The sequence below is a fragment of the Bombus pyrosoma genome, linkage group LG7, assembly GCF_014825855.1.
Source record: "Bombus pyrosoma isolate SC7728 linkage group LG7, ASM1482585v1, whole genome shotgun sequence".
Lineage (NCBI taxonomy): Eukaryota > Metazoa > Arthropoda > Insecta > Hymenoptera > Apidae > Bombus > Bombus pyrosoma.
This window is the reverse complement of record NC_057776.1, coordinates 13,609,991-13,629,141: the sequence shown is the minus strand read 5'-3', so window position 1 is coordinate 13,629,141 and position 19,151 is coordinate 13,609,991. Positions and strand designations below refer to the sequence as shown.

The window sequence follows — 19,151 nt, the reverse complement described above, 5'->3', positions numbered from 1 at the left end:
TATTTCGATATTTTATGCAAAAGTATAAAAAATAGTGTATAACCTTATACGTTTGAAAATACGATCCTTTCGAAAATACATGATTGCATTGCAAAATACATGATACAATTGCTATGTTAATTTCATTAATATCAGCCTACATATTTAAATTACTTGACAACATATTGAATTTTAAAATCGCTCTTCCGCGAAAGACGAGAGATGTGTTAATAATAAAATAATTTTTAAAAGACAAAAATAAAAGTGAAATCAAAATTTTGTAAACCACACTGCTGCTATTTCATGTAAACAGTTAGAAAGACGTCTGAGGTTAGATATTAATCCCTTGGATGCTCAATCTGGTCCTTTGCTAGAGGGTAGTAATCTGAACGATAATCTTAAATTTTGCAAGTATGGATTCGTGTACACGTTGCCCGTCCACTCTTTCTTCGATTTCCCCCGGTTCGTGAAATTGCAATTGAAATTGAAATCTGAAATTTAAATGCACCGCCTCGATGAAGCCGGAGGGTGATATTCGACGAGTGTCGAGGAAGGTTAAAGGAAATAAAAAGGGAAACTGTCGGGATCACTCCAATAAGCAACAGCAAGATAATTACTCCGCTGGCGAGTAAAGACGTCCCGATTTCCGTTATTGGAATTCTTCCTCCTTTCCCCCCGTTCCCTTTTGTTCTTCTTTCATTGCTTCTGGTATCGATGGTAATGGAATTGTCACGTTGCGGAGAAACTCGATCCTCGAGTAGATCGTTTCCAATTATTTCTTACGATTACTGAAATATTTTCTTATTATCGATTCCTTTCTTATTATCTACGAATGTTTAAAGGTTTCAACATTGCTTAATTTGTTTCTGCATTTGCAATACCTCACCCAAGTATTCCAACACTTGTAAACAGTTTTTAAGAATATGTTATGTGCGTTATACGAAATATTTTAAAATCTTAGTAGTCTTAAGTAGCTTAAGTAGTGACTATAGTCAATTATCTATTATATCACTAAATTTCAAGCCGCAGTGCGACAATTTTTGACACTTTGTATATCTTTCAGATAGCTATTCACGCGGTATATTAATTTTCTACTACAATAAATCAATATTTGCAGTAAATATCTTGTAACTCTTATGGGATATATTCTCATATGGTTTCAAACTTTAGCAATACAATCATATCAACCGTATTACAGTGATAATGAGATTTTCTAAATATTTTATATAATACGTACGATATAGATATACAAGTGGTGGCAAGTGTTCTTGCAAATACTTTTATGAGGAACTATATCCCATTAAATATTTACAAGGCTTTAATTATTCTTTAATTAAAGAAATAAAGTTACAAGTTCATATTTCTCTTTTTAATTTTTTTTTAATTTATTTGATTTATAATTACTTTATTATTCAAATAATTAGAAAAACGTGTAGTTTCGTTTAACCTACACTCGAAATCGTTTTGACGAAACAGAAACATGCAGTTTATAGTTCGCAGCTAGTTGGTATACAACATTCTATTTCGATGAGAACTAAGGCTGATAGTGTTGATCGTTATTAAAGAGCCTTTCTACTCTCCCTCCAAGATCTTCCCTTAATTAAGAATAGGAAAAAGTACTTTTCGTATTAAGAAAATCCTCTTAGAAACCCTGCGTTACTCCTCTTCAAGTCTCCCTCTATCTTATTAAATTTATTCTTATTAAATAAGTTCTGTTCTCTCGTCGCGTTATGAATTTATGAAAAGCGAGTTCTTAAACATAATTAACTTAATCGTGTTCAATTTTTTCAAAATATCGTGTTATTTAAAGGGGCTTGAAGAAAAGAGACAAGATTTATTATTGCGAATGTGGTTGAAAAAGATAACGACAAGGCTGTTAGATAGATAGCTGTCAGATAGTAAGTTACAGTATTTTGTCGAATAAGAAACTTGTTCTTCTTTCTTTCTTCTTTAGAAATCAACTTGATTCATCGTTCATTTTGTGTAACATAATTAATTTTTTAATACATCAACCCAGAATTAGACGTTTTTCGCGAATATCTTCATATTGATCCTTTATTTACGGGTTATATCTCATAATATCCAAATTATGTATCATTCAGTTTTAGTTCTTTTCATAACATGAGAGAAATTGATCTTCGCGATATTTCGTCGAAATATTAATCATCTTAAGAAATCAAAATCAAAAACTATCAATATAATCTCTATAAGCCTGGAAGAATATATGGCCTTATTAACCTACTTTTACCTCTTCACAAATTCCTGAATTTCTCCAAATTGGCTCTTGTATCACGATTGCCCAAATAGCAAGTTGGAAAAATTCTCAACTATGTACTTCACTATAATTAGTTATCGTCACAACTCCGAAAGTCGTGGACGGAACTTTCCACGAGACATTCTTTCGCCGAGATAATTATCAAAATTGCTTTCGTCGACTCAAAATATTCTTGCGTATTCAACGTCGTCGTTGCCGACGTCTGTGCATAAAACAATTTCTATTGCTCTTATTACGGAGTTCGTTGAAACGAATTCGCTGGTACATTTTCGTCCGACATTACGTTAAATCCTATCGAAAGTACTACTTCTTCCCCAGATCCTTATTATCATTATACTTTTATGGTCGCATCATCAAAGTTTCTTTCTTATTTCTTACAGAGATTTCGAGGCTGGCATGAAGTGCATCCAGACGTACACGTTGGATTGTCTGCAGGAGAAACAAAGGGAACACTTCAACTCATTGTACGCCGGCACCAACAAGGTGGTCATGGAGCTGTGTCAAGATGGCCCTTATCAGGACGGTAAGTTGAATAACTACGTTGTTGCCATTACCCCAATGCAATTATAGGGTGGTTCTTGTCTGGTTGGTCTCGAAGAGTGAATTGAACCTGGCTACCTGATGTTTAGTACAGTATACTGTTAATAGAGTACATTGCAATTCTCTTGTAATTGATGTATTATAGGATATATTAATTAATTATTTAATTATTGATAAATTAATTAAATTGAAGTAAAGTTTGTGCCATTTGCTGACACTTTTATATGGCTAGAAAAATTTCCTACTATTATTATTATTACTAAACTTGAAAATGAGATGTAGAATCGAATAACAAAACTTTTCGTAGACGCTGCGTTAGTTGAGATTTAATATCGTAATAGAGGACCATATTATTATCGTTAATACTTACTAAATTAAAATATCACGATGCTAGGATATTGTTTTAAACGTCAAATCTAATTTATCTCATTTTCAGATATAATATATTTAACATTACATACTTTAGAGCAATGGGTTGGATTATTATATTTATAGTTGATATTTCTGTAATTCTGGATAATAACATTTCATTGAAAGAATTAACCAATATTACCAGCTGTCAGCAATATCTATTCATAGCTACACAATTGATTAAATTTTTCTTTCTTTTTATATTCGAGTCTTTTGAAGGAAAGTTTACAAATGATGTACTTGAACAAATGAAAAATGACATGCGGCATAAAGCTGTTACTTTGGATAAAATCTATTCTTTTTTTGTGTTTGCCATTCCTCGATTCGATATTCTTATAATAGAAATGGGTCGTTGTCGAATTATGAATTTTGTAGCAACCGAAGATCTTAATTCTGAAGATATATTTGGTTGGCACATCGACATGTGGATATGTCTCGAGTCGACTTGTATCCAGGTTGAATACAAAATTATTAAGACGAGTATCTCACAATTGATTTTTAATCTGTTTTTTAATCTGTCGATTTCTTTCCGAAGAGCAATTTCTCTTACCCGAAACATCTTTGAATTATAAGTCGAAAATTGAAATTGAAGCTAATAGTAACAAGTTTAATTTAGTAATAAGTTTAATAGTTTCACCATATTCTTATACCATTATTATACTATTTATTATTTGTTTTTAGATCGTATATAATTCTTATAATTTTTTGCACCATGTAGTGCATTTTTATCTTCCATTTTGATCTGTTTTCATTCTTGGTTCCACTAACACTGTTTTTTATTTATATATATCATACCAATATTTGATTTCAGTAGCTTGTAATTTACCCTTGAACGTGAATCAGCTTGCCAAAAGAGTAACTATTTTTAGTTATGAGCTATATAAATTTCTTAATCAACTTTTTAATGAAATGACATACATATAATTTTTACAACATTCTCAAACAGGGTATAATACAGGGCAACAGGGCATAATACCTTTAAATCACCGAATGTTATGATTTTATTTACGATAAAGAATACAAATAATATCGTTCATTAAGTATCTTATGCTAAAAAAAATTGCATTTTCCTACGTACGTAGCTTCTCTCGCTTCATACAACTCTTTGGTCATTTAATTCCCTCCTACAATTTCTTCATCAATCTATAATATATTATTAATTTCTCTGCAAACGTTTATTCACACACGTGTATGTAAGTAGGCACACGTAATATCTGATGGATTTTACATTGCGTTTGTCATGCTAGGAGATATTACCAATCGTTTTTGGATGCCACGATCGAGCATGCTGTCGATATTCGGGTAATCTCCAGAGTACCGAATACATTATTGACTCCAACAGCCAATAGATTCGAACTGCTCGCACATATTATACACGGTTCCATAGTTTTGTCGTGAAATGCATCCTGTGATAATCATCGCAGAATGCGTCTTTCGTGGGACTTCAAGATTCCAATTTACATAATATTATCGCGAATTATAATGCTGATCATTTTATGCTTCGTTAATTTTGCATATGTTTCACTTTTTATGATACATTGCTTTCTGGTGGAACTTTTCCCATTTCAACCTCGTGAAGAGCTCTTGCTATCGAAGAGTAATACATTTTTGCTATTGGAATCTACATATCTGTTCAATTATGTTGATATTCGTGCGAATTGTGGAATATTCGCAAAAATATGTAGGTAGTTTGAGACTATTTGTTTATCAGTTGTATTACATAGTTCGAAGATTTTGATAATGACGTTCAATTCTTTTATTAAATGAAAAGTTGATTATTTTTACTAGATACTTTCTAATTGTTCCATTACATAGGAATCAAGTAATCTGTTTAAAAAAAGCTGTTAGTTTTCAATTCCATCTAACACAAGGTAATTAACTATAATTCTCTTTCTTATAAACAAACCGTACAATGTCTTATTAAATGTTGAATATTATAATTTATTAAAAGTAATATTTACGTCCATAAATGTGTCGTGTTATGTTTTCTCCCGTTGGTCAAATCATCTTTTCTTTTTTTCCCTTTTGTTTCATTTTTTTTACGTTGCTCTGCAACGTTAATTCGTAGAAAGCTGTATAAATATTTTCATATTATCATAACGATCACTATTTATTATAGTGACACGTTTCATAGAATTTTTGTCCGATAGCGGTTTTCTTTATGCATTTTGTAATACTAGTAACATTAATACAGTGAAATAGAATTTTGCCAAAGTATGATTGTTCCCATCATATTAACTATTCTAGTTAGTGCAACTATTTACATGGAATTTAAATTGGAATTTCCAAGCATGATATTTCCAACATTTATTTTTAACACAGAACTCTGCTCGATACAGAACTCCGTGATATTGAGCACCCGATATCTATCCGTTTTCGGTATTAGAACTGCGCAAATAAAAAGTTACGTCCCCGGCCAAAGCACTGAATTTATGTCGTTTCCTTTTATACGATTTCTTTGATGTATTATTTTCGAAAAAAAAAGAACATTAGTTTTTTTTTATTGTTTGCGCATATAGATGTGTTGTCTGTTGTTTCATCCAGGATTACAACGATAACGTGCAGATACAATTTACATTGCGATCCATTGAATTTTGCTACATGTTCTTTCTTAACTAGATTCGCTCTATAAAATTGATTAAATTTGATAACACTCGATGAACTTGATAGAAACAAACTTTTGACGACTTTCGATAGAAGAGTAAATCTTTCTTTTTAATGTTACATAGAGTCAATAAAGTTCTAAATTCTATTAAAATATTGGCTTGTTTAAACTATTTGTAGTTATAGTAATACGTCTTTTTCAATACTTAATGCACAGCGTTAAATTTTAGTTCTGAAGTAATTGGTACCTCTTTTACATTTCTTAGCTATGTTAGCGTAGTTCTTATATGTTCCGAGATTTTTTTGTGAATCATTCTGTATACAGACTGAGAAAGAAAGAAGAAAAGAAATTAATGAACGCAAGATTTCTCCTACTGTATTAAATTCATAAAGTCACTTCTTATTGCTCGAGACCGCATATTATACGAAGGATTTAAAGGACTAAGTTAATTAGCTTTTTAACTATGTACACAGAATAACTTTTTATCCGGTTCAGAAGACAGACTTGGAATCTGAGATAAGGGCGGAACATAGTATAAATTCGTATAAATTTCATTTCTTATACGATGAAATGAATCGGATAGGTATTACCATCACAATGCTAATATTTTGTATAATATTAATATTCATTTTTAGCGAGAAGCACAGAATATTAATCACTTATTTTACGATTCGTCTCTTTTGATGTCAACTTATCTAAATTATATTTTTTCAAAATTTACTAAAATATTTATTTCATTTATTTATTTATAAATCATTATTTATATATTCTTCCAAATTTTCAAAATTAACTATGTAACTAAAATTAATTATGTAAAACATTCACTATGTATTCATTAATTCAACGTCACAAAATTTATATATAAATATATGGCATATTCATTTGACAGCAAAACTACTGGCATAGTCAATATGTCTAATTCATAATTCTTTATAGAAATTTTGTAGTTTTTTAGAGTTATTAGAAATGCGTAGATCGACCTAGAACTATATGCTTTCACATACATGTACTAATATTACTTTTTATCTCTTGTCATCGTTCTTAAAAATAAATTATCTATACGATATTTCCATTTGCAACGAACCAAAACCTCCAAGAACTACAGAAAATCAATTTGCCTTTGTTACCTTTCAATTCCATAATTACAGAACTTTCTGCTAAATTCTGTATGATTCGCTGAACAGGTTAAACAACCTATGTACATGTATGTTAAAAAAAAAAACAAGATTTTTCTTGTTATCAAGATTTAGATTATCTCTCTTATCTGTCGAAACGTCAAACCATTTTCGGTTTCGACCATTAGCCTGCAATCGACTATTTGGTAACGTATATACACACGTGGCTCCGTTCTCCAAGCAAAAGCAAAGGAAACGGATTCACTGGTCGCTGTTGTTCGCGGACGATACACGAATTGAAACACGCTAAACACTATTCCAGTCCCCAGGGCATAGAACGCGTTATTGAGTCGAGTGGTCATTGAGCTGCGTTGGCCCCGTGTGGCTGGTCGGTCTATAGTGCTATCTCGAAATCGGTTACGCGATTAGCGCCTCGTTAAGAGCAATACCACGGTACGCGACTCGTAACGAGCCCGATTATCGACGTCGAACGATCGAGTTTATTCGACAGTCCCGTGTTCGAGCTGTCCTCGTCGCTTGACGCAATTAGATACCATCCCTGCACTTACTTATCACGTGTTTCGCATCACTTCAAATTTTAAACCCTCGCCGTTAGAAATCCCGTCCTCCCCACTACAGAAAATCATTTTTCACGGCGTAATCGTTATTTTCGAAATTTTACAAATTTTTCAACTGTTATCGCAGATTCTCACGATTAAATTTCGGATATTTGTACAAATTCGTATTTTCTATAAAAATAACGAAAAGCGGAAGCTAGATATAGACGCGTATAGAACGCTGTTTTACCTATGAAATGTACTGCAACGAGCAGCATGCATACTTGTTGAATATTTTATATATTTTTATATATCACGCGCATCTTTTTCCCTCAACTTTCTTATAAATGCATAAGAATTCCTAAACTATTCATAATTTATGTGGAGAGATTCTAGCCTGTATATACGAATGTGATGAATATTATAAAAGGATGGATTAGAATGAATTATTAGATATTCAGTAGAAATAAGTATATTATTAAATCCTTTTTATAAATTATTATTTATAAAAATATATAAATAAGTATATTATCTTGTTCACTGTATATCAACATTTACCGTACTTACAGCGGCTCTTTTTATATCTTGTTCCATCAATATTTTGTTTTCATAACTCGCGTACGATAATGCACCATTATATATAGATTTTCATAATATATTGTCTACGTATCGTTTTGATTTCTAAATTAATATTATTGCTCTGTGGGATAAAATATTTACAAAACAGGAATGGATATTGTACATGTGTACACGTTAGGATGATGTACGCTAATCATAAAAATATATGTACAGATATTACGTAATTATAATAATCAGATTTCGTTACTACGAAAATTTCAATACCAGAAAATTAATCATAATCAATCTAAACGTAATTAATGCTCGATAATGCATATGTATAGTTAGCATATTAGCAACTTAAGAGGTGAATTGGCTATCGAAAGAGACGAAAAAAGGAAAACTGACCAAAATCGATGCGACGACAAGAGAAATATGTACGCAGTTTTCCACGTTTCCCTGTACGTCAATATTGATAATCGACTTCAGAAATGGTGGACCGTTCGTTCGATTTACCTGTGATGCTGGTCCTGTAATTAATGTTATTATGTTTATTCAAGTTTTCGCTCGATGTACCGCGGGAAACTGACGGAAATATACAACGTGCCGCTGGAAAATTAATAACATGTCGATGTATGAACGATGGTTGTTTGCCGAAGCAACATTGAAGATAAAGAGACTTCATTACATATATGTATATGTGTATATCTATAGGGTCGTAATCATTCTTGCGTATGTATGTGTTTGGATATATCCACCGCAGTTTGCGTTCGAACGATTATTATTGAATCTCGATTGTTTTTCTAATACCGATTTCTGGCGATGTAAATATTCGTTCTGATGTTAGTTGACAACGATCATTAATTTTAGATTTTCGTGAAACCATCGACTAACTCGTCTGTGATGGAACTATTTCAAAAATTAATCTAGACTAAATAACTTTATTTTATCATTTTTGGAAAAATCTATATTCTTATCTTCTCTGTGTCTCGTATTTAAATATTATACTTTTGTTTTGACCTTCAGAATAACAAACGAATATTAAAAGATAATAAAAATGTAAACTAATATTCGACATATACGTATTGGACATGTAGCAAGGCGCTAAATAGCGAATAAATGAGATTATTTCGAGAAGCATGGTAAAAGAGAAATTCGTGTTTGAGCTAACATTGTCGTTTCAAAATAGTTTGATTAAGGAACTATCGTTCTGCAAAGCGCTAGCGATGAAAATTAAATAAGAACGATAGTTGAATATGCGTGAGAAAGCTAAGTCATCAATCATAAATAAATTAAAGAGGAATAATTTTGCAAAAATGTACTCTGTTAACAATACTCTGATTGCATGTTACGACGTCGAAATTTACGAATTTTCGAGTTCACGGAACAGCAAATTAATTCGACTGTTTTTCTTGTTTCCTTGTTTCAGAGTTCCTACGACATGCGCCATGCATGCAAAAGGTGCAACCGAAATACGAGTCCTGTTACAAGAAGTACCAAAGAATCACTCAGGATATCGAAAGCGGAAATCAAATTGCGAACCCGAATGAACCCCTCAAGCCTTTGTGCTGGTAAGCGAAAATTATAATCTCTCGAGAGGTTCCCTTTAACCTGTTAAGCGGATAGTTCACAAGTTAACATCTCCCTACGCGGATACATTAAAAATACAAGACGCGAAGAATCTCGTGTAAAGTGTATATAAACGATTTAATTTAATTTCACTCGAGATACGAAATGAGATGGAGTTAATGGACGAAGACTTTCACCTAAAAGAGCGCTTCGTTTTTAAAAATGTATAGGTTTAAGGACTCACGGTTGTTTTAAAGACACATTATAGAAAAACGATTTCAGCTGTACTTCTACGATGGAAAAAAAGATACAGTAGTAAAAAATATGGAATAAAATAATGATAACAAACGAAGGAATTTTAACGAGTCTGAAAAAAAGAACATAAATTTAAAAATATAAATAATTAAATAATAGTAAATGAAAATAGTATAACCTCGGTGATTTTGCTTTAACCGCTTCCTAATGCATGAAATATATAAAATTTCATTCGAGACTGGATAAAAACAGACTAAAAATGGTGTTTGTGGACAGCTCGAAACTTTTTGTTGTGGCGCGTGTCCAAAATAGTGTTGACGCTTAAACGTGCGTTTTTGTCTTTTTCTTTCTCTGTCAGATTTCATTAGGTATCATAAGTATTCTTAACCTTAAAAACATATGAATATCGTGACCTCATCTACGCGTCAGAATTCTGTCTACGTTTAGAATTCAGTTTAACGGTGTTTTTTTCTTTTTTTACATTTGTGTTGGATATTGAAAGTCGTGCAGTGCGCAAGACGACACTGTTTGTTAGTATTTAAATTACACGCAGTTAAAAAAATTAGGGCAGATAGAGATTATATTGATCTAAGAATTGCATGATTTACCGATAAACAAAACGGAAAATAATTTCTATCGCGTAAACAGCGTTGCAGTAGTTTTATGCACATCGTGTTTGGTATTAATGTATTTCCATATGTACATACGTAACCGTCGAAATAAAATTACGGATCAGCCTTGACTTTTGTCAATGTCTCGACTGCATCCGTTACGCTTTTGCGCGAATCTGCTGAATCTACGTATCCGACCGTTGCCGTCAAAAAGGCTATACAAAATTATATAATACGTTTTTCCTTTTAACAATGCCATAACGATTGCGTCGAATAATTGTCACGATTTTTACAATTTTTTTCTTTGCCTTTTTTAATTATTTATAGTAAGCAGGGATGATAGAAAAAAAAAGAAATGTTTTAAAATGAAATCGCAGTTTATCGTCATTTCACGTATAAGAGCGTGATTGTATTATTCTGTTTGTCTTTGATGTCGTAGAATATTTGACTTTTCATGTTTGAAAAATGCAATGAAATGAGCATTAATTTACAAACATTATTCGTCGTTTCCACGTTTTTACGAATCAGGAAATGAACGGACGTTTGCTTTTCATTCTCGTATTTCTGTTGCGAATGACGAAGCACAACTTAGAGTATAGTCGATACTACGCTATCAACACGACGAGCATCATGTATAACCTCGGAAACATGAATACTCTTGTACGTAAAAAATTTAATTAAAATTTTGCTCCCGAGCTAAGTCAGGCAAGCGTCTGATCGAAAATTCTATTCAGTCTACCCCTTGTGCCGTGAAGGAATTTTTATAAGAATTCCGTAAAAAGAAATGTAGTTAAAATTTCTTCGCGTTGGCAACCGTGAAAGGATATTGTGAAAATTATTACTCTTAAAAGATGGTAAAAATTGTTATAAGAACTTATTAAAACAAATTTACGGAATTTCATACAAATTTTCAATATTTATAGTATTTGATGGGTGGAAATTTTGTTGGCGCAGTTTTAACGGTGCTGGCTGCTTTTGAACGTATTATAAATTAAGGGTCGAAGATATAGAACAGAGAGATAGCTTGAAAGCATTCCCTTTGGGCGAGTTATATTGTTAAGCACATTAAACGTAATAGGACGTGCACGAAAAGATTTAATGTAAAAAGAGCCTGCACGGTGAAGGGTGCAATTGAATTTACGCGATAAGAGAGTTAAGGGAGCGTCGTGTTCATATGCGGCGGGATGTGTTTGAAATTCTTTTTTCCTCTCGTGTGCTCAGCCATTTCTATTCCCGCTCGGCTCGCTTTCTGGTCTTCTTCCCTATCACTGTCTTCCTCTTTACGCCCGCTGTTTCTTCCATTTTCCTTCCTGGTTTTTGTTTCTTTCCTCTATTCTGCATCGTTTTGCTTTTTTCTCCGCCGTTTCACTTTGCTCCCACTTTGTTTTCCCCTTCTTTTTTCCATTCAGCTTCTGTATTTCTATCTTCTCCATTTTACTGTTTCTGCGGTTAATTGTTTCCTAAATTTGTATCACTTTCCTTCTTTGTCGTTTTACTCGCTGCTACGTTTTTTCTTTCCCGTACTCGAGCGTGTTTTTTTTTGTTTTCCTACGTTTCTGTATAATTACATTTCTTTTCATTCGAATAAATAACAAGAATCGCTGGTTCTTTTTGTTTCATTTATTACAGTTACAGTTTTATCGATGTCAGTCTCTTGTATTTAATTTCACTGCGTTCTTTTTTTTCTACACTCTTATCTTTTATATTCTGTTTCTTTCCTCATTTTTTAACTTTCTATTTTTGTCCTTTTCATTTCCATCTCAAATGATTCTATATATTTACCTTTTCACCAATTTTGTTTAGAATTATTACAATCTGTCTTCTACTGTTACGATACTTTTTATTCTTTTATTTTAATTTATACAATCATGTTTCGTTCTTTTTTATTACTTCACTATTCTTTCTTTCTGTATTACACTTTTCTCTCACTTATAATTTGCACTTTAATTCTTAATTTTTCATTCTCCTTCGTGTAATTTCAAGCTATAATTAATGTTCCAACTTTTCCCCTTTCATGGTTCCATTTTCTATTTCATTTGTTCCCCTCCTTTTCTCCTTCTGTTTTACCCATTCCCTTCCCTTTCTTTCCTCGTCTGTCTCTCGTTCTTCTTATCCCTTTCTCTTTTTGTCAACCATCTCCGACTTCTTCGAGCGGATGATGCACAATTTCAAAAGCTGCAACAGACCGTGGCGTAGATAAGCTAATGACATTACGTTCTATATACAGGCATCAGCGTGAAAAGCTTCCTCCCTCGCGTCATGTTTACACGGCTTCGTCGAAAAAAAAAGAGAGGAAAAAGTACAAACGCGATGAAAAGCTAGTAGCGAACGCGTAACTACAATGCGAATACGTATCGAACATTGCGCATTATTTTCTTCCGTGTTTTTTCTCTTTTTTTTTTTTACATCTCTTGATGTTCCTGCGTTTTTCATTACGGTTATTCCGAATAACAACAGGAAGAATTTTTTAAATCGCTGTTCAATTATTAACTTTTCTGCATCTTTCAGGTCATTTTCCGTCGAATTATATTTTCTATCGCTAGAAAATTGTTTAAGTACGAAGAGAATAAGAAAGAATTGTCACAGATAATAAGATAACAATTTTTATCGAAGTTTTCAACAGGTAATATCTTTCATCCATTTCTTTCTTCATTTTCTTCCTGTTCTTTTACATTTTTTTAATGCATTCGATTTTTCTCTTGTATTATGCTAGATATTTTCTCATCATCGACGATGAAGAAGAAACGGATATTTCATAAAATTGAATGTATAATATGTATAATGGCAACTGTTCTCTCCGAACAGAAGATTAAGAAATTTTTGTTATTAACATGGAACGGAGAGATGCGATTTTGAATATTTTATATTTTTCGTATATTGCGAACCAGCGCTTCTCCAGATTAAAGCTTTAATCTCGTCGAACTAAAGTGCGTATAAACTTTTTTCTTTCCTTTTTTGAATTCTTTTTTTTTTTATGTAAATCGATTAGACGCGTTCGAAATAACTTTATGCAATAACTGTGTATCTCATCTGTACGTATATCGAAACGAGTTATTTCGATAATCCCGCGATATTTAAATTCGTTAAAATGCACGAGTTATTTAAAATTTCTTCAATGGATACAATCGATTCGATTTTTTAAGCGGTATGCGTATATTGTTATACTTTTTTTTAATGTCCGCAATATACGTACGTAACGATACTAAAAGAATCTACAGATAAGAAATATTTTCTATTGAAAAATTTATCAATAAAAGTAAGAGCAAAGTCTCGGAAATAATTCCTCCGTGAAACTTTGTTTCATATAGTATATTTGAACAATGGAATTCAGAAGCTGTTCAATCTGTTGTTGTTTTGATAAACGACAGGCGGCTAGTATCCCGGAACTCTGATAGAAAGTTTTATTCCAAAAGATGGTGGAATTACGCGTGTCTCATTTTGACGTCGATTTATGGCACCGCGGACAACTGATGTATTGTACTAACAGCGCGTAAATCCATCTTCGAATCAGTGTATTCTTTGTCATTTGCCGAAACTTTTCCCCCCTTAGTCTCGAATTTCAATAAAAAGTTAGACACTCCGTATTGAAATCATAAATAACGACTCGCCCAATTTTTCGTATCTTTTTCATAATGTACAATAGCGACAACATATACAATAGGATACATAGTACTCCACAATTAATGTTCTTTTGCGAAAACGCGAGTTTTTGCGCAGTTTCATCGATGTTCTGTAGGGGAGCCAACGGGGTTTGAACGTCGCCGTTGAAATACGAGGAAAAAAAATTTCGGCGAACCTATAGTTGAAATCGTATAAATACGTTTAATTAAAATCCCGGATACGCTTCCATGGATTTTTCCGCCGATGATATTTTCACATGAGATATTCTCCACCGCATTATGGGCTTCATGCACCAATACTCTCGTACTGTGAAAAATTGGCAGACTGTGTTTCTTCAATGTTACACGGAGATACGATGGATTTTTCATAAATAGTTTTAGTTTCAAAGAAATTGATTCAGTGTGTTTCTTATAGGAATGCTTGAGTTGTGAGTCTATGAATTAATGTTCATTTGCAATATTGTGCCAGCAAATTAAATTCATGCCGTCAATGTGTTTGAACATACATACATATTACATTAGTCGTTTCTATATTCATAGTTTTCGATAAAAACGTACGTAGATAGATACATATCACATTAGTTGTTTCATGTTTATTCTGTTTTTGCATTGTAATCGTTAGCTCCTCTACCTCTGGTTCTTGACGATCAAATGCAACTACTTTTATATATGAAATATTATACTGCAAATTTGTGCTACGCAACGTTATGGATACAAAGCGCTATTCTGGATACTTGCTATTGATGTCAGGCGAAATGAAATTTTTAAATCCAACCAAGAAGAAAGGAAAAATTATGTTACTATAATTTTGGAGCGTCTATTGATTTTTCACATGACTCAAAAAAATAAAGAAGGAAAGGATTGTCAAAGTAATTATAATGACCAATTCGTAATTTCTTATATATATTTTATAGCATTGTATTTTTTAATTGCTCTAGCAGGAATAAAAATAGGTCAATCCATTAGCAGTTCTGACGTTAATCAAATATTCCATAGATTCAATAAATACAGAATAATGTATTCCATACGCTACTAAATGTATACAGCACTAAAATATGGTATATGCAATTACGTTAATTTATTAGAATTTACAAAGTAGGAAAATAAATTCCTGCTCTTGAATCCGTCGTATCACTCGGTATATAAATCCTACGTTACTACTAGCACAATTTTATTTCAGTTAAATTCAACACGATCTCAGTGTTAAATTCGACTATAGTCTACGACATGCAGTTAGGTTAACTCTTGAATATTTATGTTTCAATTTCGATCGCGTTTCACTAAACACAAATTTGTAGCGTATCGAGAAAATTTGAATACAAAAATTGAAACAAGAAATCACGCGGATTAACGAGCATTCTTTCGCATTGACCTCGCACGTAAGAAATCGTTCAACGATAGAAAAACGCAATCGAATAGAAAATAAAGAACGTATAGTTATAATTTATAATTTAAAAACCTAAAGTGAAATATTACTTCTCTTGAGTTCGCTTTACAAGTTCATATAGGCTGTATTATAAGTCAATATAATACAATATTTACAATTTACTATCTAATTTTGTTACTAATTATAGAAACATTTCTCAAATAAATTTTGTAGAACGAAATTTTCAAATGACAAAAGTGGATTTGGCTTTGGAAATAGACCAGACGCGTGCAATTTGTTTTATCGTTAAGAATCATAACCACGATACGTTTCAATCGAGGCGAATTCGTCGCAGGATGTAATATAATTTGCATTTCGTTGCGCGTTTTCAGCCGTTGCGCCGGGAAATTGAAAGAAAAACAAGATTGGCTGCGTTGACAGGAAAGAGACGGGTGTCAAAGAAACTCCGACGTCGAGAGATCTCTCGATTCACGCTTCGCCTTTCGAGTTTTAATATCCGGAACGCTCGCATGTATCTTATCTTTAAAGTTTGCCGCTTAGAAGCGAGGATGTAATTTGCCAAATGCGTGCTTCATAAAATTATCCCAGCTGTTAATGTCTTGATAGGTTGTTGACAATTTTAAACTCCTGTATTACAAATTGAATAGATAGTATGTTATCTTCCTTGAACTATTTTTAAACCGTGAAATCGTAACATTACGGTGCTGTGTTTTACATACGTAGATAATGTCAAAACGTTAATAAATCTTTATTGTGATAATTTTTTATTATTGTACTGTATTTTGTACCGATTAGAACAAATGAAAATCTATTGATATGAAGTTTAGAGAATGGAACGGATAGTGTAATAATTTTCAATTAACGTTATATAGCATAAAGAAGAATAATTGTTTTCCTTTATATATGATTCCTTTATTATATGATTTATTTATAATATGATTCCTTTTCCATTCATTAAGATCGACTGTTGATTAATTTTTCGTTATAAATTTCGCCAGCTCGCCATTTGATTTGACCTTAGATATCACAAGTGCATAATGAGGGATAACATTTTTATCTATAACTACATAACTCTTTTGCCTTGTTACTTTCAAACTGGTATTTTCATAAGATAAAGTTAACTATTGATTAGACGAAAAGTTCATTTGTCTCAAGGTAAAGAATTGATATTGAATTTCGTGCCAGTCTTCATAACAATGTAAAATTAACATTGTAGGAACGAATAAATTTCTTCATTTTTGGAGATTTCCAGCGAAGTCTTGCGATCTAATTCGAAATTATCAATTAAAACTGGAACGTTCAAGCGCATACACGTGGACACCGTAAATCAACTACAAGACCAACAACTAAATCAAACGATGATCTTAAAGAGAATTACTACTGACGAAACTTACCTTTAAGCAAATTCGTGACAATTATCTGCGAAGTAAAAATTCATGTAAAGATATTTTCGTGTTTTAACGTGGAAGGTTTCGAGAAATCCTTCTTGCGAATAAATGTTTCAGTTTTGCAGGCTTTAACGTGAAAGCGTAAAAGCATCGAGTGAGAAGTTTAACTACGAAGTTGTGGATAATCGACAGGACTAAAAATGGGATACGTCTGTTGCAGTGGCTTCAGGGAATTTTTGGAATGCTCGCATCATACGATTCGTCGGCAATGTGGCTATGACACAGCTCAATTTGCAAAGGGGTTCCTCGACAGAATGTCGATCTCACTTCTCAAGGTAAATATTTGCCACTTTTGCCTCGAGAGAAACTGTTGTCGCCACAACGAGGCACGTCCGGTCGTGTAATGCTGCAGCTTTCGCGAAGTTACCTAAAATATGTATCTACTGGCTTAACATACAGCGCAAAGTACTTTTACACGGACCTGTATATCGTTGGGAGACGATGTTATATCCCGATGAAAGTTTTACTTTCATCGATGATATGAACGAATTTTTTAATTTCATTATTCTTTAAGATTTTCATCGCCTTAAAAAAATTTTTTTTTGCATGTTGTATACAATATAATTGGATCTAGAATTCACCAAGAAGATCAATGAGTACATTTTTTGGCTATTAAATTAATATTTTCAACCGTTCGTTTGATACTCGAAGAGAATTAAAAACGGCAGAATAGATGAGTTCTTTCGCGATACGCCTATACACGTAAGAGTATGAGAATCGATGCGTAAATTTTCCATTAGGTCTTCTGATAAAACAAATCGGGTGGCTTTTTCTTATCGAAGGTGGTGAAATAGAATAATTTATTTTCGTACATACATACTTGCAATTAATTTCTTATTTATCCACCAATATCAATTTTTAATTTGCCACAGTTCTCTTTATGTCAGTGTCTCTTACCGCCAATGTTTACTTCGTTAAAAAATTGCATGATCCGATACAGGCATATTAAATCACCCCTTAAACGGTGTAAGCTGAGTCAATCCTCGTGCAAGTACAAATATTTCACGTTTATATCGCTTTCTAAGATATACATTCACATATTATGTAAGCTATCGTATTGCGTCAAATTTAACAGTTTTTTAGTCCATGTAATTTATCTGGTAACGTGGGTCACCGATGACCATCGTCACGTGTCAACCGGTTGACGTTTCCAATCCACTAGCGATTTTTCCATAACGCTATTAATCTGTACGCGATTTTCGGATGATTTCAGGAACATTGTGCGCCGTATACGGAGAAGGAGTGCTGGATCGGTAGCGGCGCTACTAGCGTGTACAAAGTGCAGACACTAGTGGTGGTCGTTTTGGCGGTGCTAGCAAGGTACTTCACGTAAGCGATTAGGCGGCACTCGTAGCCAGAAAAAGGGGACGATTTCCGTGCATCACGAGCGTCGTGCTGAAACCGGGGCCCCCCGTTCGTTCTCCGCTTCAGATTCGCCAGAATATTTTTTTATTTTCCGACGAGCAACCAAGAAGAGGAAAAAAGGAGGCACGCGCACGCGAGCAACGAGTGGGTCGAGAGTATTAAGAGAGGCAGCGCGAAGGAGAAAAAGGAAAAAGGTAACAAAGACAAAGGGGAAGGATGTGGAGAAAGGAAAAAGGAAGGAGACGCAGGACGAGAAAAAGTTAAGGAAAGGGAATAAACCGGCTGGACACGATCAAAGAGAGGCAGGAAGAAAGTTCTCTCGCCACGTTCTCCGCACGCGAACTTCCTCGCCGCGCTCGTGCGGCAACCGTTTCTCTTTGACGGGAAACGCTCGTGGAAAACAAAGAAGAGAACGTGCTTTCGGACACTGCGACGGGCTTAATCATGCAATCAGAAGGCACGTGCGCCAAGGTGGACGTGTTCCATCGTGCTGTCACCACTGTTCTACTATTCGTAGTGCTTCGATGCTCGAGAATCGAATACATGAGCTGGGTCGGTTTAAGATCGGATGCTGAATATAGACGCGTCATATCTCGATTACGTTTTAAGTTTTTATTTGTCAAGTAGCTGCTCTATTCGAGTATTGCCTCGCGTGTCGTACTAAAGGAGAGAACAGAAAGCGTGATGGTGGCGTGATTTAATAGGGGAATACAGATGAAAACGAAAGAAATTTACGAGAGATCATTACAAGATGTCGATATGACACGTTGAATTCTATTTCCAGCTTTGCTATGGAACAGCAGTGGGAAGGAGGAAATGAAAATTACAAACGTGACACACGAAACACTCGATTCTT

General features: G+C 33.5%; 1 protein-coding gene across 1 annotated transcript in view; it reads left to right on the top strand.

Moving 5' to 3' along the window:
• Window positions 1-18,767, top strand: part of LOC122569788 — a 71,680-nt gene extending 52,913 nt beyond the window's left edge. The window contains exons 3-6 of the mRNA XM_043731379.1: window positions 2,635-2,777; window positions 9,470-9,611; window positions 17,091-17,205; window positions 18,144-18,767. Of these exons, the coding sequence (XP_043587314.1) occupies window positions 2,635-2,777; window positions 9,470-9,611; window positions 17,091-17,205; window positions 18,144-18,263 (520 nt within the window). The 3' untranslated portion in view covers window positions 18,264-18,767. The remainder of the gene's footprint in view (window positions 1-2,634; window positions 2,778-9,469; window positions 9,612-17,090; window positions 17,206-18,143) is intronic.
• The last annotated feature ends 384 nt before the right edge of the window (window positions 18,768-19,151 follow it).